Source organism: Odocoileus virginianus, chromosome 24, assembly GCF_023699985.2.
Source record: "Odocoileus virginianus isolate 20LAN1187 ecotype Illinois chromosome 24, Ovbor_1.2, whole genome shotgun sequence".
NCBI classification, from domain to species: Eukaryota; Metazoa; Chordata; class Mammalia; order Artiodactyla; family Cervidae; genus Odocoileus; species Odocoileus virginianus.
The window spans coordinates 37,369,083-37,391,679 of record NC_069697.1 but is presented as its reverse complement, the minus strand read 5'-3'; the positions used below and the strand labels follow the sequence as shown (position 1 = coordinate 37,391,679).

The 22,597-nt window shown below is 38.4% G+C and overlaps 1 protein-coding gene across 5 annotated transcripts in view; it reads left to right on the top strand.

The window, feature by feature from the left end:
- Positions 1-22,597, top strand: part of LRRK2 (leucine rich repeat kinase 2) — a 192,376-nt gene that overhangs the window by 131,613 nt on the left and 38,166 nt on the right. For all 5 annotated transcript variants that reach the window (XR_011483287.1, XM_070454571.1, XM_070454570.1 and 2 more), the window contains one exon: positions 8,455-8,615. Coding sequence is in view for 4 of the 5 variants with exons in the window: in XM_070454571.1 (XP_070310672.1) it covers positions 8,455-8,615 (161 nt within the window). In the remaining variant the exon portion in view is untranslated. The remainder of the gene's footprint in view (positions 1-8,454; positions 8,616-22,597) is intronic.

The following is a 22,597-nucleotide window of genomic DNA, read 5'->3' as shown; positions in this document are numbered from 1 at the left end:
TCCGACTCTTTGCTACCTCATGGACTGTAGCACGCCAGGCTTCCCTTTCCATCACCAACTCCCGGAGCCCTCAAACTCATGGCCATTGCATTGATGATGCCATTCAACCATCTCATCCTGTGTCGTCCCCTTCTCCTCCCGCCTTCAGTCTTTCCCAGCATCAAGGTCTTTTCCAATGAGTTGGTTCTTCGCAACAGCTGGCCAAAGTATTAGAGTTTCAGCTTCAGCACCAGTCCTTCCAATTCAGGACCGATTTCCTTTAGGATTGACTGGTTGGATTTCCTTGCAGTCCAAGGGACTGTCAAGAGTCTTCTCCAACACCACAGTTCAAAAGCATCAATTCTTCAGTGCTCAGCTTTGTTAAATAAACCAACTATCACATCCATATGTGACTGCTGGAAAAACCATAGCTTTGACTAGATGGACCTTTGTTGGTAAAGTAATGTCTCTGCTTTCTATATGTGGTCTAGATTGGTCATAGCTTTTCTTCCAAGGGACAAGCGTCTTTTAATTTTAGGCTGTAGTCACCATCTGCAGTGATTTTGGAACCCAAAAGAAATAAAGTCTCTGATCTTCTCCATTGTTTCCCCTTCTATTTGCCATGAGGTGATGGGACTGGATGCTATGATCTTAGTTTTCTGAATGTTGAGTTTTAAGCCAACTTTTTCACTCTACTCTTACACTTTCATCAAGCGGCTCTTTAGTTCTTTGCTTTCTGCCATAAGGGTGGTGTCATCTGCATATCTGAGGTTGTTGATATTTCTTCCTGCATTCTTTATTCTAGTTTGTGCTTCATCTAGCATGATTCATTTCTCATGATGTACTCTGCATACAAGTTAAATAAGCAGGGTGACAATATACAGGCTTGATGTACTTCTTTCCTGATTTGGAACCAGTCTGTTATTCCATGTCCGGTTCTAACTGTTGCTTCTTGACCTGCATACAGATTTCTCAGGAGGCAGGTCTGCCGGGGTCCAGCCTCGGCAGGATCAAGGGGTACCCTCAGGATGAACGGCGTCGGCGAGAAAAAGAGAGAAGACACATGAGACCAGCCTTATAGGGCCAAGTCTTCGAGGGAGAGAGAGAGAAAGTGAGAGAGAGAGAGAGAGAATGACCAGACGGGAGTGTCTGCAGGGTCTGGCAGAGTCTGGCAATGCTTTATTTTTTACAGTGGCTTTTATACCCTAAATTAGTACATTTCTAAGGGGAAGATAGTTTAACATTACATCAGCTTGTTCTTTCACGAAACCAGGGTGTTTTCTGCATACTTATTTGTTAATGAGGGTCTTGTACATTATCTTCTGGCCTTGGGGCCTATTGACATTTTATGACCTAGGTGAATGCAAAGCTGTTTTCCTAATCTATTCTTTAATGTACACAAAGGTCAGTCCTTTTGCAGAAGTTATTAGTTAAATTTATCTAAAAGGTTTACCACACAAAGACTCTGCAGCTCTGGTGAGGCAGCCCCTGTTTAGCATTCCTGGTTAAAATGAACAATTCTGAACTCTTATTTTTCTAAATCTTTAACTATAACTACTTTTAGAATAATATTTTTATGTTATCTAATAGGGCTTCCCCACCCCCGAAGGGCTCTGTACCTATTAGGGCCCTTTGTGTGATCAGGTTCTTTATGCTGTTTATGATTAAGGTGTTGTGAGCAGTCATGTGCATTAGTACGCATTTGCCAAGCAGGCTAGAATGCCAGCAAAGGGGTCTAGATTGAAACACTCCTTTCATCCTGGATAATCTTATAGGGTACCACCGTCCAGAGGACATATTGATTCAAGTTCTAAGTTGATTCTGTTTGGAGAGAGATCAGGGAAGGCCTTCTACCCGTGTCACAGAAATTAGGGAGTCGTCTAATACAGCAAGCATCAGAAAGACAGAGATCATCTTTAAGGTGAGCGCCGGGGCAGCTTTTCTAAATCCCTGAAGTCCTGATCTGCCTTGCTTTTGTCAGGTCTTCTCCTCATGACATTGTCATGGGTGGGATCTCGTGTGCTGACTCCCGGCACAGGTCAGGTGGTCTAGTAGTCCCATCTCTTGAAGAATTTTCCAGTTTGTTGTGATCCACACAGCCAAAGGCTTTGGCATAGTCAATAAAGCGTAAGTAGATGAATTGCTGGAACTCTCTTGCTTTTTCGATGATCCAGCGGATGTTGGCAGTTTGATCTCTGGTTCTTAGAGACCTTACTTAAAATAATAAGTCTAGCAGTTGCTGATAAATTAAATGAAATCTCAGCATATTTTCCTGTCATTTTCCTGATTTGTTTTCAGCATAATGCCAAGGTACCTTCTGGGTGTTGTGCCATAAAAGGCTAATAGATTTTAGTATCTAGCAATCTTCTACCATTACTAAGTGTTTTTTAAAAACTCAGCATTAGGGTTTGTCTTCCCAAATATATTTTAGCATAGAGCCATAACTAGAGATATAAAGAGACAATAAAGTCACATGACTGCAGCCCCTTAAATGATGGAGCTGTTTAGAGTGACATCCAAGAACTCTTCATTTTACATATTCTATCTTGTGCATATCTATCTTGTACATATTCTGTATTCAGCTATTAACTTGTATCTCTAAATTGTCTGCTGCTTTGAGCTTTTTATTATAATCCTCAACTACCTTTGAAGATTGAGTGCAGCACTTTCACAGCATCATCTTTTAGGATTTGAAATAGCTCAACTGGAATTCCATCACCTTCACTAACTTTGTAGTGATGCTTCCTAAGGCCCACTTGACTTCACATCAGGATGTCCGGCTCTAGGTGAGTAATCATGCCATCATGATTATCTTGGTCGTGAAGATCTTTTTGGTACAGTTCTTCTGTGTATTCTTGCCACCTCTTCTTAATATCTTCTGCTTCTGTAAGGTCCATACCATTTCTGTCCTTTATTGAGCCCATCTTTGCATGAAATATTCCCTTGGTATCTCTAATTTTCTTGAAGTGATCTCTAGTCTTTCCCATTCTATTGTTTTCCTCTATTTCTTTGCACTGATCACTGAGCAAGGCTTTCTTATCTCTCCTTTCTATTCTTTGGAACTCTTCATTAAAATGGGAATATCTTTCCTTTTCTCATTTGCTTTTCACTTCTTTTCTTTTCACAGCTATTTGTCCTCAGACAGACATTTTGCTTTTTTGCATTTCTTTTTCTTGGGGATGGTTTTGATCCCTGTCTCCTGTACAATGTCACAAACCTCTGACCTTAGTTCATCAGGCACTCTGTCTATGGGATCTAGTCCCTTAAATCTGTTTCTCATTTCCACTGTATAATCGTTAGGAATTTGATTTAGGTCATACCTGAATGGTCTAGTGGTTTTCCCTACTTTCTTTAATTTAAGTCTGAATTTGGTAATCAGGAGTTCATGACTTGAACCACAGTCAGCTCCTGGTCTTGTTTTTGCTGACTGTATAGAGCTTCTCCATCTTTGCCTGCAAAAAATATAATCAGTCTGATTTTGGTGTTGACCATCTAGTGATGTCAATGTGTAGAGTCTTCATTGTGTTGTTGAAAGTGGGTGTTTGCTATGACCAGTGCGTTCTCTTGGCAAAACTCTATTAGCCTTTGCCCTGCTTCATTCTGAATTCCAAGGCCAAATTTGCCTGTTACTCCAGGTGTTTCTTGACTTCCTACTTTTGCATTCCAGTCCCCTATAATGAAAAGGACATCTTTTTTGGGTGATAGTTCTAGAAGGTCTTGTAGGTATTCATAGAACCGTTCAACTTCAGCTTCTTCAGACTACCGGTTGGGGCATAGACTTGGATCACCGTGATATTGAGTGGTTTGCCTTGGAAACAGAGATCATTCTGTCATTTTTGAGATTGTATCCAAGTACTGCATTTTGGACTCTTGTTGACTATGATGGCCACTCCATTTCATCTAAGGGATTCTTGCCCACAGTAGTAGATATAATGGTCATTTGAGTTAAATTCACCCATTCCAGTCCATTTTAGTTTGCTGATTCCTAAAGTGTCGACAGTCACTCATGCCATCTCCTATTTGACCACTTCCAATTTGCCTGATCCATGGACCTAACATTCCAGGTTCCTATGCAATATTGCTCTTTATAGTATCGGACTTTACTTCCATCACCAGTCATATCCACAACTGGGTGTTGTTTTTGCTTTGGCTCCATCTCTTCATTCTTTCTGGCATTGTTTCTCCACTGATCTCCAGTAGCATATTGGGCATCTACCAGCTTGGGGAGTTCATCTTTCAGTGTCCTATCTTTTTGCCTTATGACTGACCTGGACAGCATATTAAAAAGCAGGGATATTACTTTGCCAGCAAAGGTCTGTCTCGTTAAGGCTATCGTTTTTCCAGTAGTCATGTATGGATGTGAGGGTTGGACTCTAAAGAAAGCTGAGTGCCGAAGAATTGATGCTTTTGAACTGTAGTGTTGCAGAAGACTCTTGAGAGTCCTTTGGACTGCAAGGAGATCCAACCAGTCCATCCTAAAGGAGATCAGCCCTGGGTGTTCATTGGAAGGACTGCTGTTGAAGCTGAAACTCCAATACTTTGGTCACCTGATGTAAAGAGTTGACTCATTGGAAAATACCCTGAGGCTGGGAAAGATTGAAGGTGGGAGGAGAGGGGGACGACAGAGTATGAGATGGTTGGATAGCATCACCGACTCAATGGACATGAGTTTGAGTAAGCTCTGGGAGTTGGTGATAGACAGGGAGCCCTGGAGTGCTGCAGTCCATGGGGTCGCAAAGAATGGGACACAACTGAGCGACTGAACTGAATTGAACTGAACCTTTAAAGATGTAGTAAACTATATTTCCTATAAGTTTGTGTTTCAATATTTTCAAAATTGAATTTATTTTCTCTTATTTCACCATGAATCTGTTTTTTATTTTGTATCTCATTTGCCAACAAAGGTCTTTGTAGTCACATCCAGACCATCCCCTTCCCCCCAAAAGTAAGTACTCCTTTGTCCACTAGGTCCTTGATTAATTTATTTTTATGCCACTACTGCTGTCTTGGTCTGATATTTACAGGGAATTATCGGAATATTTCTGATATATTATTCCAAAATAAAAATTTAAGTATTCTTGAAACTCCTTAGCATTTCAAGATATCTGGAGAATACATCTAAATACCTGACATAGCCTCAGAACTCTTTATGTATGCCTCTTGCCTGCCTCTCCAGACTACTTTAATTCCATTGCCCTCATTCCAACCATGCTGAAGGACTTGACTTCTCATTGGCATCCGTGTCTATTCTTGCATTTGTCATTCCTGTCTTGTCAAAAAATCCTCCTCCTAGAAAACTCATATTCCTCTAGAATTTTCTCACATACTGTCTTCACCATGATGACTAATTGCACTATGAAGAGTTGGCCTGCTTAACACATGTTTCTTGACTCTGCTCCATGCAGGACTTTGCACTGGCTGCTGAAGAGGGGAAAGAAAGATAGAGATTATATTGCTGTTATCAAGATTGAAAACTTATAGTCTAGTGTGAGAGTCTGCTTTGGAACTACTAGGGATGTAGTACCAAATGCTAGGGAAGTATCACATTTTTGCAATCTTGTTAGAATACCCACCTCTTCCTCTCGACTGTGGCCCTAAAGAGCAGGGAGACGAGGATGACTTTATATCCCTAGTGACTGTCCCTCATAGGTGCCCAATATATATTTGTTAAATGAATGAAGATATTCTATTCTTAGAATAATTCTCTTTAGGTTGAGATAAAGTTTACTGTAAGTTACAAAGGAGTTTCTTTGCAACATTGATAACAATCACAATTTAAAAATAACTAAATTGAGTTTAGCTAGGTTGTTTTAATAAAATATTTGACAATGATCATTGTCATATAATACATAAATTATGGCTGAATTATTCTTACTAAGGCAACATCCATACTTGTTATGTTTTGAAAGCTATTCTGCTATTTAAAGCTATTAAAACTGTACTTTTAAGATTAAATTCTGTAATTGAACATTTTAACTAATCCAGATAATCTTTCCTTCCCAGTGACATTATTTAAAATTAAGTTTAATTTTTTTAACCTTTGGAAAGTGTTTTGAGAGAGTCTGTAGTCTTTAAATATTCTGAAAGAGGCATGCATTAGGAAGGATTTGTATGCTATTCAGTAATGTATGACTTGGCTTTAACTTTTTTCTTCTTAATCTCCCAGCTTTTCTCTTCAACAGGATAAGAGTAGCTAATGGCCTTTCAGTAAGCCCTCAGTAAATTTTTCTTTTAAGCCTATTGCTTATTGTTAAGGTCAGCTTCATTAGTATATCTCTCTTACTTTTAGCCAAAATTATGTCTACTGAAAGGAATAGGCCTAATGCCAAATGTTCTAACTACATCCTGGAAGAGAAAGAATCTTCTATTGATGAAGTTAAATGATCCATACATTCTAGGTCATCAATCAATGGAAAGTTCAGGGTATTTCTGCCTCTCTGCTCCTAATCCCTCTAGCAGTGATTAATACTCAGTAATGGAGCAAATATTTATTGATATAAGGCGAGCCTAAACCAAAAGCCACAAAAAAGGGATTTAAATTTACCTCTCTTAAGTTCTGTGAAAAAGTGTAATTTCAGTTCAATTCAGTCACTCAGTCATGTCCAATTCTCTGCGACCCCATGGACTGCAGCACGCCAGGCTTCCCTGTCCATCACCAACTCCCGGAGCTTGCTCAAATTCATGTCCATTGAGTCGATGATGCCATCCAACCATATCATCCTCTGTCGTCCCCTTCTCCTCCTGCCTTCAATCTTTCCCAGCATCAGGGTCTTTTCCAATAAGTTGGTTCTTCACATCAGTTGGCCAAAGTATTGGAGTTTCAGCTTCAGCATCAGTCCTTCCAATTCAGGACTGATTTCCTTTAGGATGGACTGGTTGGGTCTCCTTGCAGTCCAGGGGACTCTCAAGAGTCTTCTCCAACACCACAGTTCAAAAGCATCAATTCTTTGGTGATCAGCTTTCTTAAATAATCCAACTCTCACATCCATACATGACTACTGGAAAAACCATAGCTTTGACTAGATGGACCTTTGTTAGTAAAGTAATGTCTCTGCTTTTTATATGTGGTCTAGTCATAACTTTTCTTCCAAGGAGCAAACATCTTTTAATTTCATGGCTGCAGTCACCATCTGCAGTGATTTTGGAGCCCAAGAAAATAGTCTGTCATTGTTATCTATTTGCCATGAAGTGATGGGACTGGATGCCATGATCTTGGTTTTCTCAACGTTGAGTTTTAAGCCAACTTTTTTACTCTCCTCTTTCACTTTCATCAAGAGACTTTAGTTCTTTGCTTTCTGCCATAAGGGTGGCATCATCTGTATATCTGAGGTTATTGATATTTCTCCTGGCAATTTTGATTCCAGCTTGTGTTTCATCCTGCCTGGCATTTCGCATAATGTACTCTGAATATAAGTTAAATAAGCAAGGTGACAATATACAGCCTTGTAGTTCTGTGAAAAAATGTAATTTCAAGGTAGGACATAGTATAGTTGTGAGGTCATGTGCAGAACTATGGCAAATTTGATGTCATGGGGTAGGGTAAAAAGAGCTGGGGAAAAATCTGAGTTTTTTAGATGGGTAAGGAAAGGTAATAGCGTTACTTTAGAACTAGTGATAGCTTTTTGGCCATGTTTCTAAAATGGACAAGACCTGGCTGAGAGGAAAACTTAGTTTTGTTTTTTTATATTAACTAGTTTTTATTCTTCACCTACAGTGAATGTCAAACTCTGGTTGCCAATGGTTGAATGGATCAATTTCTAAAAGGAAAGACTTTAACATTCCCCATATCACCTTTCCCAAGATAGTGGTTTACTCATTCCAGCTCTCAGTTCAAGTCATTCTTTGATAATTCATAGTAGATCTGGGCTTAAAATATATTACATCTTCAAATGATACAGTACAAATAGCTTTAAAAAAGTCTTTTAGTTTAATTTATTAGCTATTGAAAAAGTAGAAAATATTTTCCAAAAAGTTAGGAAATGTTTTATTCAGAAAAAAAATATCAAAGGAGAGATAGAATTTTAAAGGCTAGGAAGAACTTCTAAAATTGTTAAATAAATGGGAGTTATAACAAAATACTATCAATTCTTATTTAATGTATTTTCATTTTAAACCAATTAAAATACTTACATGATATTGAGGGGATTCAAAATTCCTTTTAGTGATTATTAAAGTATACAGGAAAGAAGTCTCAAAAAAATACATATTCTGCTTAAAGTGGTTGTGCCTTTAAGTTTAAATCACTTATCAGAACTAACATGTCTTTTAGTTTGTTTTAAATGCATAAACTTTCTAAGTAAAACTGGACTTATATATTTTGATTTCCTTCTACAGTATCTTTTAACTTTGAAGGTAAAACTTAGCACAGAATTTTGATACTTTGCCTAGTGAATATGTGTATTTTAAAAAAATCATGCCAAAATATATTATGATATACTCACATTTTAATAAGATTTCCTGTGCATTTTATGGCAGATACCTCCATTCGGCCATGATTATATACCGTGACTTGAAGCCCCACAATGTTTTGCTTTTCACCCTGTATCCCAATGCTGCCATCATCGCCAAGATTGCGGACTATGGGATTGCTCAGTACTGCTGTAGAATGGGGATAAAAACATCAGAGGGCACTCCAGGTAGGTGAGAAGGTTCGTTTGATAATTCCCTCTTCGGGAAGGATACCACGGCCCTCAGTTTGAGTTCAGGAGACTCAGGAGTCTCCTGTAGCCCGTCACGCTGTGAACAGATGTTCATTTATCATCTTGACCGGTACATTCGTGGTTTTGATCATTGTATCCAGTAGGGCAAGAAAATCTACTGATGTAATTTTCTAGGGGAAAAGTCAAATTATAAAACAGAGTATGTTTGATGTCAAGTTATGTTTCTAAACATTGGATTTCTTAAAAACATTGAATTACTACAGAGGTGGTAAGAGAGCCACAAAGTTTTCATCTAGCTACTGTTAACACTTACATAAAATGAGGCAAACCAGATTTAGGATCACAAACCTTTTTTTTTTGTAACTAGGAAATTCAAATAACTTTGAAAATCCAAAGATTTTATTTAAATAACTGATTTCATGGTGAAATTTGGCCTAATGGAATTGACTCTCATTATGATCTTTATTTCTCATACTCACTGTGAATGTGTATGTTTCATGGCAGAAATATAAACATGTTTGAGTATAGGGTGCAGCTCTGATCCCACTGAAGGTTTGTGTAATTTGTTATATGCATTATTACTAACTTTCTTAAGTATTAACCCTAAATAATTATAGCTCCAAGAGTTTCAGATGAGGACTTTGCTGCTGCTGGAGTTCTTTGTTGCACTCTTCTTGATATAAGCATACTTTCTTACTCTTTTTTAACATGTGTGTGTGTGTGTGTGTGTGTGTGTGTGTGTGTGTAAATCTTTTGACTGTGCTGTGTAGCGTCATAGTGCCCCAACCAGGGATCGAACCTGAACCCTCTGCACTGGAAGTATGGAGTCTTAACCACTGGACTGCCAGAGAAGTCCCCCAAATTCTAAATTTAAAAAAAATTTAAAAATTTTAACTTTACTGGAGTAGAGTTCCCTGTGCTAAACAGTTGGTCCTTGTTGATTATCTATCTTACATATAGTAGTGTGTGTATGTTCATCCCAAGCTCCTGCTTTAACCCTCCCAGCCACATTTTCTGTTTGGTAATCATGAGTTTGTTTTTGATATTTGTAAATAAGTTCTGTTGTCTTATTTTTAATAAATAAGTTCATTCGTGTTATTTTTTAAAAAATTAGATTCCACATATAAGTGATATGACATTTGTCTTTGACTTAGTATGGTAATCTCTAGGTCCATCTGATGTTGCTACAAATGGCTATATTTCATCCTTTTTTTATTGCTGAGTAATATTTAATTGTATATAGGTACGGTATCTTCTTTATACACGTGTCTGTCAATGGACATTTAGGTTGATAACTGTGTCTTGGCTATTGTAAATACTGTTGCAATGAACATTGGGGTGCATGTATCTCTTCAAATTATGATTTTCTCCAGATATAAGCCTAGGAATGGAATTGCTGAATCATATGGTAGCTCTATTTTTAGTATTTTTAGTGAACCTTCACACGTTTCTACCTAATGGTTGTACCATTTACATTTCCACCAGCAGGGTAGGAGGGTTCTGACTGGTACATGTGTTTAAACCTTTAACTACTGAACTTCATTTTTCTTTCTTCATAGTTTATAGATTGTTAACACTTAAATAGTTAAAAATTTTGTAGTGTCTCTTTTTGACCCTGTAAAATAGTATGAGTCAAGGTTATTATGTAAAATAAAACATATCCATTCTGCATATTATATCATATTATGCAAATACTGTCATATTATGGTTGCCAGAAATCACAGGCATCATTTTCTCACCTTATATTTTAATGTAGCAATTTTTTCTTTAAAGTGAAGAAGGTTTATTCAGAGAGAAACACACTCCACAGACAGAGTGTGGATCATCTTGGAAGGCAAGAGAGGCACCAGGGTATGGGATTGTCAGTTTTTATGTTGTCGTTGCTATTCACATGTCGGACTCTTTTCAACCACATGGACCTCGGCGTGCCAGGCTTCCCTGTCCTTCACTATGTTCCAGACTTTGCTCAAACTCATATTCATTGAGTTGATGATGTTGTCCAACCTTATCATCCTCTCTTGCCTGCTTCTCCTCCTACCCTCAATCTGCACCAGCATCAGGGTCTTTTCTAGTGAGTCAGCTCTTCGCATCAGGTGGCCAAAGTATTGTAGCTTCAGCTTCAGCATCAGTCTTTCCAGTGAATATTCAGGGTTGATTTTCTTTAGGATTGACTGGTTTCATTTCCTTGCTGGCCAACTCTTTGCGACCCTATGGACTAAAGACCGCCAGGCTCCTCTGTCCATGGGATTCTCTAGGTAAGCATACTGGAGTGAGTTGCCAGGCCCTTCTCTAGGGAATCTTCTGGTCCGAGGGATTAAACCTGCATCTCTTGTGTCTCCTCCTTTGGGAGGAGGTTCTTTACCACTATCGCCACCTGGAAAAATATCTTTCTGTCAAAGAGAGTTTCAACAGTCTTCTCTAGCACCACAATTTGAAAGCATCAATTCTTTGGGGCTCAGCCTTCGTTCCCTGGTGGCTATATTGGTAAAAGAAATCACCTGTCAATGAAGGAGACATGGGTTCCATTCTTGGGTCATTAAGATCCCCTGGAGAAGGAAATGGCAACCCACTCCAGTTTCTTGCCTGGAAAATCCCATGGATAGAGAAGCCTGGCAGGCTGTAGTCTATGTGGTTGCAAAGAGTCAGACACGATTAGCAACTAAACAACAATAGCCTTGTTTATGGTCCAGTTCTCACATCTGTACATGACTGTTGGAAAAACCACAGCTTTAAATATATAGACCTTTGTCAGAAAAGTGATGTTTCTGCTTTTAAAATTGCTGTCTAGGTTTGTCAGCTTTCCTTCCAAGGAGCAAGTGTCTTTTAATTTCGTGGCTGCAGTCAAGGTGTGCAGTGATTTTGGAGGCCAAGAAAATAAAATCTGTCACTGTTTCCATTGTTTTCCCATCTATTTGCCATGAAGTGATGGGACCGGATGCCATGATCTTAGTTTTTTGAATGTTGAGTTTCAAGCCAACTTTCTTACACTCCTCTTTCATGCTCATCTGGAGGTTCTTGAGTTCCTCTTTGCTTTCTGACATTAGAGTGGTTTCCTCTGAACATCTGAGGTTCTTGATATTTCTCCCAGCAATCTTGATTCCAGCTTGTGATTGATCCAGCCAGGTATTTTGCATGATGTATTCTGCATAGAAGTTAAATAAGCATAGAGATGATATATAGCCTTGACTTTACGAGTTTTGAACCAGTCCATTGTTCCATGTCCAGTTCTAACTGTTGCTTCTTGACCTGCATACAGGTTACTCAGGAAACAGGTAAGGTGATCTAGTATTCCCATCTTTTTAAGAATTTTTCTACAGTTTGTTGTATCCACATAGTCAAAAGCTTTAGTGTAGTCAATGAAGCAGAAGTTTTTCTGGAATTCCCTTGCTTTCTCTTATGATCCAGCAAATGTTGGCAATTTGATCTCTGGTTCCTGTGCTTTCTCTAAATCTAGTTTGTACATCTGAAAGTTCTCCGTTCACAGATTGCTGAAGCCTAGCTTGATGGATTTTGAGCAAACCTTGCAGTATAAGAAAACCTTACCATACAAGCAAACCTGTACAGTAGTTTGAACATCTTTGGGATTGCCCTTCTTTGGGATAAGAATGAAAACTGACCTTTTCCAGTCCTGTAGCTACTGTTGAGTTTTCCAAATTTGCTGATGTATTGAGTGCTTGTATTTAACAGCGTCATCTTTTTAGGATTTTAAATAGCTCACATGGAATTTCATCACCTCCACTAGCTTTGTAGTAATGCTGTTTAAGGCCCACTTGAACCTTTTACACTCCCTGATATCTGGCTCTAGGCGATTGACCATACCATCCTGGTTATCTACGTCCAGTTATCACTGGTTATTAAGACCTCTTTGTATAGTTCTTCTGTGTATTCTTACCACCTCTTCTTAATCTATTCTGCTTCTGTTACGGCCTTACTGTTTCTGTCCTTTATCGTGTTCATCCTTGCATGAAATATTGCCTTTATATCTCCAATTTTCTTGAAGAAATTTCTAGTATTTCCCATTCTATTATTTTCTTCTATTTTTCTTTGCATTGTTCATATAAGAAGGCTTTCTTATCTCTCCTTGCTATTCTCTTGAACTCTGCATTCAGATGGGTATATCTTTCTATTTCTCCTTTCCTTTCACTCCCCTTTTATTTTTTTTAAAGGTGTTTGTAAAGCCTTCTCAGACAACTACTTTGCCTTCTTGCATTCTTTTCCTTTAGGATGGTTTGGTCACTGCTTCCTGTACAATGTTATGAATCCTGTCCATAGTTCTTCAGATACTCTGTCTACCAGATCTAATCCCTTGAATCTATCACCTACACTGTATAATCATAAGGGATTTCATACCTGAATGGCCTAGTGGTTTTCCCTACTTTCTTCAATTTAAGCCTGAATTTTTCAGTAAGGAGCTGATGATCTGAGCCACAGTCAGCTTCAGATCTTGTTTTTGCTGACTGTGTAGAGCTTCTCCAATTTGGCTTCAAAGAATAAAATCAATCTGACTTCGTTATTGACCCTATGGTGATGTCCATGTGTAGAGTCATCTCTTAACGTTGTTGAAAGAGGGTGTTTACTGTGGCCAGTGTATTCTCTTGACAAAACTCTGTTAACCTTTGCTCTGCTTCATTTTGTACTCCAAAGACAAACTTGCCTGTTCCTCCAGGTAAATCTTAGCTTCCTACTTTTGCATTCCAATTCCATATGAGAAAAAAGGACATCTTTGATGGCGTTAGTTCTAGTTGGTCTCATAGGTCTTCATAGAACCATTTAGCTTTAACTTCTTCAGCATTAGTGGTTTGGACATAGACTTGAGTTACTGTGATGTTAAATGGTTTGCCTTGGAAATGAACCAAGATCATTCTGTCATTTTTGAGACTGCACCCATGTACCACATTTTGAACTCTTTTGGTGACCATGAGGGATACTCCATTTCTTGTAAGAGGTTCTTACCCGCAGTAGTGGATATCATGGATATCTGATTGAAATTTGCCCATTTCTGTCCATTTTAGTTCAGTAATTTCTAAGATGTTGACGTTCACTCTTTCCATCTCCTGCTTAACCATGTCCAATTCACCTTGATTTGTGGACCTAACAGTCCAGGTTTCTATACAATATTGTTCTTTACAGCATCAGACTTTACTTTCACCACTAGACACATCTGAGAGTCTGCTTTAGCCCAGTCTCTTCATACTCCCCAGTAGCTTACTGGACACCTACCAACCTGAAGGGTTCATCTTCTAGTGTCTTTTCTTTTTGCCTTTTCATACTGTTCATGGGCTTCTTGAGGCAAGAATACTGGAGTGATTTGCCATTCCTTTCTCTAGTGAACCACATTTTGTCAGAACTTTTCACTGTGACCTGTCCATCTTGGGTGGCCCTGCAGGTCATGGCTCATAGCTTCATTGAGTTACTCAAGCTGTTTCACCACAGCAAGGCTGTGATCCATGAAGGGGTTAAGTTTTTACAAGGGTGAGTAATTTCATTGGCTGATGAGTGGGAGGAGTATTCCAGCTATTTTGGGAAAGAGGAGGAGGTTTCTAGGCATTGGGCTCCTGCCCATTTTTTTACCTTTATGATCTGCCTTGGAACTGTGTATTGCCTGTGAGTGTATCATTTAGCTTGCTTATGTGTTACAGTGAGTGTATACTGAGGCTCAAGGTGTAGCGAAAGTCACCTCATCTGCCATCTTGGACCTAGTTGGTTCTAATCAGTTTATGTCGTGTTCTTGGGTTATGTTATTCTTTTAAATTTTGTACCTTGCTGCCTCCCTGTCTCAATCACTCCCTCAAGAGATTTTACTCCTATTATATAATGGGACGTGGGTTGGTGACATTTATCTTCTCTAGATGCTTCAGGGCTGGGTAGTGGTGTCAACCCTGTCTGTTAGGGAGTAAAGATCTCTGGATGCCTGATCTAGGGGCCTCAGGGGCAGGGTGGGTTCTTGTTTGGTGTGAATATGGGCTGGAATCTCTGCATAGCCATCATCTGGATATGGAACTGTAGTTACTGCCTCTGTAGACTTCCTATGTATCCTTTGGAAGATGAAGCACTTTTGTAAGAGCATCAGAGTATAATAACTGTCTGTAGATTACAAAAGACTTAAAATCATATTTAAACATTTTATTACAGTGTAATTGATAATGAAGTTTGCTTATTGTTATGACATATAACAGTTTAACATAACAAATAGAACTATAGCATTATACTTGGACATAGCCACAGGACTGGAAAAGGTCAGTTTTCATTCCAATCCTGAAGAAGGGCAATTTCAAAGAATGTACAAACTGCTGCACAGATCCACTCATCTCACACACTGGCAAAGTAATGCTCAAAATTCTCCAAGTGAGGCTTCAACAGTATCTGAACTGAGAACTTCCATATGTTCAAGCTGGATTTAGAAAAGGCAGAGGAACCAGAGATCAAATTGGTAACATCTGTTGGATCATAGAAAAAGCAAAAGAATTCCAGGAAAACATCTACTTCTGTTTTATTGACTATGCCAAAACCTTTCACTGTGTGGATCACAACAAACCGCTCAAAATTCTTAAACAAATGGGAATACCAGACCACCTTACCTGCTTCCTGAAAAATCTGTATGCAGGTTAAGAAGCAACAGTTAGAAGTGAACATGGAACAAGGGACTGGTTCCAAATTGGGAAAGGAGTATGTCAAGGGTGTATTTTGTCACCCTGCTTATTTAGCTTATATGCAGGTGCATCATGTGAAATGCTGGGCTGGATGAAGCACAAGCTTCAATCAAAATTTCTGGGAGAAATATCAATAACCTCAGTTGTGCAGATGACACCACCCTTATGGCAGAAAGAGAAAGGAACTAATAAAGAGCCTCTTGATGAAAGAGGAGAGTGAAAAAGCTGGCTTGAAATTGAACATTCAAAAAACTAAGATCAAGGCAACTGGTCCTATCACTTCATAGCAAACAGATGGGGAAACAATGGAAACAATGACAGACTTTCTTACTTAGGCTCCAAAATCACTGCAGATGGTGACTGCAGCCATGAAATCAAAAGACTCTTGGTCCTTGGAAGAAAAGCTATGACCAACCTAGACAGCATATTAAGAAGCAGAGACTTTACTTTGCCAACAAAGGTCCATCTAGTCAAAGCTATGGCTTTTTCAGTAGTCATGTATGGGTGAGACTTGGACCATAAAGAAAGCTGAGTGCTGAAGAATTGATGCTTTTGAACTGTGGTTCTGGATAAGACTCTTGAGACTCCTTTGGACTGCAAGGAGATCAAACCTGTCAATCCTAAAGGAAATCAGTCCTGGATATTCATTGGAAGGACTGATGCTGAAGCTGAAGCTTCAATACTTTGGCCACCTGATGCGAAGAACTGGCTCATTAGAAAAGACCCTATTGCTGGGAAAGATTGAAGGCAGGAGGAGAAGGGGATGACAGAGAATGAGATGATTGGATGGCATCACTGACTCGATGGACATGAGTTTGAGCAAGCTCTGGGAGTTGGTGTTGAACAGGGAAGCCTGGCATGTGCACTCCATGGGGTCACAAAGAATTGGACAATACTGAGTAACTGAACTGTACTGAACTGAGGACGTATCCAAAATTTGGAACATCATATAATTGTTAGAATGTCTGTATAAATAGTATTCATTCATACAGTATATTTTTAGGTGGATTTATTGTTCATGTGATAATGCTCTCTATGTAATTTATCATACAGAATGATACTAGTTAATATTTCTCTGACATGCCTCAGGGGCCCACTAAAGCATCTCAAAGTTAGCTGAAAATCAAAAGAACTTTGATTAAAATTTGATATTTGGAAAGTTTGTAAGAAAAGTTTTAAAACACTTGGTCATAAGATCATCCGTTAATGTTGCTTTTAAGGGTCATCTCTAACCCTTTTTTATCAAACCTAGTGTAATACTCCTGTTACTTTAATTGTTAACTGACTTTATACCAGTGAAAATCCTGTTTTCTGTGTTCTTGTGTTTTCATGATCTTAGATATGTTCTTTCCACATGAAATCCTCTCTCCCTTTCTCAGCTCACATTCCTCTTCTTGTCTCAGATTCATTATTATGAAACTGTCATAGGTCAAGTGATCTGTATAGATATCCTGTCTTTCAGATTTTAGTTTGAGTGGGAATAGAAAATTGAACGGTTGACATCTGTTGGTGGGACCAACTCTATCCTTAGAGAAATCTTACATGGTTGTTTATAAATAAAATTGCAAGTGGCTTTACATCATCTTGGTGATTGCAGCTCAATTAAAACATATTCCTAAGACAGAAGAAAATACTTTATCTGAGTAGTCAAAATTGTTCCCTACCCTCTCTTCTTTCCTCAATTTATGTCCTTAGATGAGCAAATGGTCCCAGCTTCCAATGTGTGGTTTTATTATTTTCTGGTTTTATTATTTTTTATATACATATCCTCTCTTTCATTTTACATAGCTCTCTGTTGGATAGAGTGTGCATTCTCATAAATATTTCAAGGTATATTTTCTGGCTGCAAGTGCCTCTGGATTGTCCAATAATAATAAGATAATTGTCCTTGCTCCAGCACCTGCTACATCCCAGGCTCGGGTCCAGGTACATTAGACACATGGTTATCCTAGCCTCATGCCAGGGCTGAAAGTTAGCATTTATCTTCTCATCTGTAAAATGAGGAAGCTGAGTCTCAGTGAGATTGTATAACTTGCACAAAGTCATGCAGTAAGTGGCCAAGATAAAGCTCAATATAAATAAGAATTGAATACAGAGCTATTTGACTTTAAATCTATACAGGCATACCTTACTTAATTTTGCTTTGCAGTTGTGCTTTTTTTTTTTTTTTTTTTTAACAAATTGCAGTGTTTGTGGCAACCGTGCATCAAGCCAGGCTATCAGAGCCAGTTTTCAATAACATTTGCTAACTTTGGGTTTCTGTGTCACATGTGGGTAATTCTTACAGTATTTCAAAGTTTTTCATTATTATTATGCTTGTTATGGTGGTCTGTGATCAATGACCTTTGATGTTACTATTGCAAAAATATTATGACTTGCTAAAGGTTCAGATGATGGTTAGCAGTTTTTTGCAATAAGCTGTCTTTAAGGTATGTACATTAATTTTAGACATAAGTCTGTTGCTATTAATAAACTGCGGTATGGTGTGACTTATGCTGTTACCCATTGTCTGCCTTGGAGAAATTAAAATTGTTTTCTTGGGAAATTTAAAATATTTCATCCTATAAGAAGTTTTCCTGATATAACATCTTATTTATATTTTCCTTTTTTACTTAATGTGGAAAACAGCTTCTGATGTGCTTTGTCTTGCTTCTTCCAAGTGCTAACCCTTTATAAAACCTCTTACTTAAAATGAAAGAATCCAACTACTGAATATTTTCAAATCTTTACTGAGACTTTCCGTTTTGTAATCAAAGCAAGCTCTTTGTATGGTATAATATTCTATGTAAGGTAGAAAAGGTGGAGAGGCTTTGGTTGGTGGGGAAGGGCAGCTATTTGCCTTTTTTTGCTTACCAGGCGGCTCAGTGGTAAAGAATTCAACTGCTAATGCAGTGGATGACTGAGTCAGGGAGATCCCATGGAGAAGGAAATAGCAACCCACTCCAATATTCTTGTCTGGGAAATCCTATGGACAGAGGAGCCTGGTGGGCTATAGTCCATGGAGTCACAAACAGTGGGACACAACTTAGCGACTAAGCAACAACAGTGTAAGCAACTTTAATATGCACTAGAAAATCAAAACATTTGTGTGACTCACTTATTATTGCTGTAGCAAGGTGCTCTGGCCCCAAATCCGCAGGATCTCCAAGGTGTGCCTGTGCTCCCCTGGATCACATGAAACTACCATGTACTTATAGAGGTTTACATGATCAATCTTAGTTGTTTAAAAATCCACTCAAACAAAGCAAAATGGTAGGATCATACATCTCAAGTACTGAAGATGGGATTCCACAGGCCTCATAAACCCACCTAGAAATGTAGGCAGCTGACAGCTGCTCTGCTCTTAGAAGATGTGTCATTACTGTCGTAGCTCATGAAGTTGGGCCGGGCCACTCATCTGGGGCCTGCAGTTTGCTCCTCCTCCCCCAGCCCTGTCACTTTGCTCGTGGAGAGGAAGTCCTGATGTTGAAGCCTCATCCGCCTACTTGGCAGTGGATCTCTCTGATCCTTGTTGACTGCGCCCTCGGTGGCCTGGGCTACCGGCAGCCAGCGTGTTTCAACTCTTCCAACTCGTGACCCTTCGTTTTAAGTGTCTTACTTCCTGGTTTGGGTCAAAACCTGTCTGTAGTTCAATATCCAACTAATTTTTCATATCAAGTCAGATACTTGTTCCTGATCCCTTTTATTCTGTTCTATCAATGTGCAGTAACGCAAGCAAGGAGAAAGATCATGACAGGAAAATCCAGAGCCTGATCCTTTCTGCTCTGCCCCCTTCTTCCCCAGGCTGCATAGTAAGCATTTTTCCTTGCTATATCTTGGAGCTTCTCTGTATCATTACTGTATTTATTGTTGTGAGAACACTTCTAATCATATCAGCCCTAAACTCAAATTTAAACTTTTTATGTAACAGTAATTGTTACCACTGCTAGCACCATCATAATTCCTTCCCCAGAGCGATTATGTTTGAGTAGAAGATCATTACCACTCACATGATTTTAGTTCTCTCCTTCTCTTTTCCTTTTTGATGAATCTTCTTTGTTACTGTTATACTTGAAACTTCGTGAGAAACAATATAAGGTTTAACTTAGAAATTTTAGAGAAACAGAAGACCATGTGTTAAACTCTTGTATATTTTTGTACCATCTCTTACTGTGGGGTATTGACCGCATGTGGGCTGTGAGTGTGGGTTCATTGCTCTGGTCTCAGGGAAGGAGGTGTTGGGAGCAAACCTTGCCTTGAAAGGCATTGACAGAGGAGCTTGTCTCACACTTAGCCCTTTTCATGGCTTGATTGTCTTATTTAATCCTTATGACCCTCTGACATAAGTCGTATTACTATTCCTAGTCTAGAGATAAGGAAACTAAAGCTTAGGGGCTGGCTATTAAAATTTGTTCAGGGTCACACAGGACACAAACCTGAGCCTCCTAAGAGCACAGTCCCAGCCAGCGACCATCACAGCTTGTGGGCAAAGGTATTGACAGTTCAGTTACTGGCAAGAACCACAGCACCGTCTGTTTACATTTTGAAAGGTAACTATGGGATGGAACTACAAATAATTTAAAAAGATTCAATTTTAACTCAGTCAACTGGATATGTTTATATCCCATCTGGTTGGTATTAACAGTTAATTCTGGGCCTTACGACAGTTGCACTATTGACTGAGATGGATACTGACCAATGGCTTTCACTCAGTCAACATCCACAGAAATACAACAGTCTTTGGGTAAACAAAAATGTTATTCTCTAGTTATAACTATCATCTGATAGGAATTATGAAACATGCTCTACTCAGAGTTTTCTGAAAGTAAAAAGAAAGTATATGTTAACATGTAGTTTGTCATATATAATCAGACCTAATTTATACATTTCTTGTATCTTTGATTTATGGATCTTAATCCATTCCATTTGTAAAAGTGCAGCCTTATCTGAAAAATATAGTTTCTAGACAAATGAATCATATTTTCCCAATTATTTTAACATTGTAATTGTTATAATAATTCTCTAGGGGAAAATTTTCTTATTTTTTATTCATTTATTCATACATTTGGCAATAATATATTGAATGTTATAAACACCGAATACCAATCTGGTGTTACTACTTAACACCAGATTAAGTATTAACACTACTTAACATAGCTGTGTGGTGTTCATCAAGAGTCATTTTTTGGGACTTGATTTTCATTTCTGTAAATTGTGATGAGAAAAATAATGCCTATTTCAACAGAGTTATTGTAAGGATAAAATGAAACAATCCATGTAAGTAACAGAGAAGGACTGGCACATTGCAGTTGCTCCAAGTGTGTTAGCAGTTACTTTAGTGGTAAACTTGGAGAATGTGCCTGAATAACTGAATTTTTTCCTCAGAAGCACACATTGTGCCAGGAAAAATAAGTCTATAAACAATAATTATAAAGCATTGCGTCAGTTTCAACACATATAGTTCAAGGCACAGTGATAGTGCAGAGAAGCAAGTCCTTAACTGAGCCATAGGTCTTTAGGACTTCCTTCATAGAGGAGGTGATTCTGAAATTTACATTTTAAGGGAGAAGTTTAAGATTTGAGAAAATAATTAATATTGATAGAAAAGCAGGAGGAGACATTTCAGGCAAAATGTACTAATGTAGAAAACGATTTGTGCAAGAAATTCCTTGTGTTCTAAGTGATAGATGGAGGATTATTTGGTTGTGTTTTTAATTCTGGCTGTAACTAGATAGCATGTAGGCTTAAGAATGTATCCCCTGGGGTCTGTCCTTTACAGGTGTGGACCAGGAGGTCTCAGTGTGGGAACATGTTAGAAGCTTCTGGAAGACTTTCAAATGTGTGGGTCCCAGGATTCTGATTTAACTAGTTTGGGTGGAGCCTAGACATTGGTTGTTTAGTCGCTAAGTGGTATCCAATTTTTTTTGTGACCCCTTGAACTGTAGCCCACCAGGCACCTCTCTCCATGAAATTTCCAAAGCAAGAATACTAGAATGGGTTGTCATTTCCTTCTCCAGGGAATCTTCCTGACCCAGGGACTGAACCTGGGTCTCCTGCATTGCAGGTGAATTCTTTATCATGGAGTCACCATGGAGCCCAGACAGTGAGGCTATTTAAATGATCTCCAAGTGATTCCCATCTTTGCATTATATAAACAGTGTCATTGCCTATATTAATCAATTATAAGGTAGGCAGGTCAAATTTTGTTACTTTCTCACATTGGGGAAAATGTTATTTGTAAAAAATTTTTTAATAAGATGATTAAAATTTTCTCTAGATTTTGAGAGTGTGAGCCTGTGATATAGACAAAATGTTAAGAGAGTGAGTATATATGAATAGGATTTAGACTTATGTTCAAACAAAAATGAAGCAAATATGAATTATTTTAAATAGATTCTATTAAACTTGGGCTATGAAGTCAGAGTGTCTTAGTTGGAATGCTTGCTCTACCACTTATTAGCTGGGGCTGGAGAAATCACCTAATTCCTTTCTTTGGTTAAACAGCAGTACCTAGTAATAGTATCTGTTTAGGGATTGTTGTAGAAATGAGAAATTCATATAAAGGGTTTAGCACCACACTTGACACATTCCTTATCTGTCTTTGCTTTCCCAGATTCTGCTTAACTAGGGGCCCAGCTCTGTTTGCCTTCCCTTTATCCAGTCCTCTGAAAGGCATTCAGAGAATCCACCTTGTTTGCTAGCTCTCTCTCAGGGATCACTGTCTTCTTTTCCCAGTATTCGGAGTTTTGTCTTTGTTGTCTAGTTATTTCATTGTTTTATGCAGGATGGTAAGTCTAGTCCCTACTTTCATTTTACCTAGAAGTAGAAGTGACGCATATTTAAATAAATGACTTATTTGAACACCCTAATACAACAATGTATATTTAGGATTTTAGTAAGTGCTTAAAATTTCTAGTTTTTGAGGGTCATTGATGCTAAACATGGTGTCCATGTGGTACAGTAGTACAATCTATACCCACCATAGATCATTCATAGTATTAGATCAGATGACAACGTTGTCCTTTTTTAAACAGGCAGGAAATATTTCTATTTTTAGCCTTCTAATGACAAGCAATGTTAAAAACATTCATTTTCATCCCAAATTAAATTTAGTGATGAATACATTGAATAGCTTGAAATGTTGTTTTTCCTGTTCCTACTATGGTCATCAGCATAGTTAAATACAAGGCAAAAAATTTTGAAGAAATTGCAGTTGCTTTTCCAGGGAAGTCATCAGTGGTAAGGATACATGTAAAGTAGCTTGGAGGATTTTTTGGTTTAGATTGATAATCAAATGTTATGTTGATAGCTTAGGTTTTAATGCCCTCC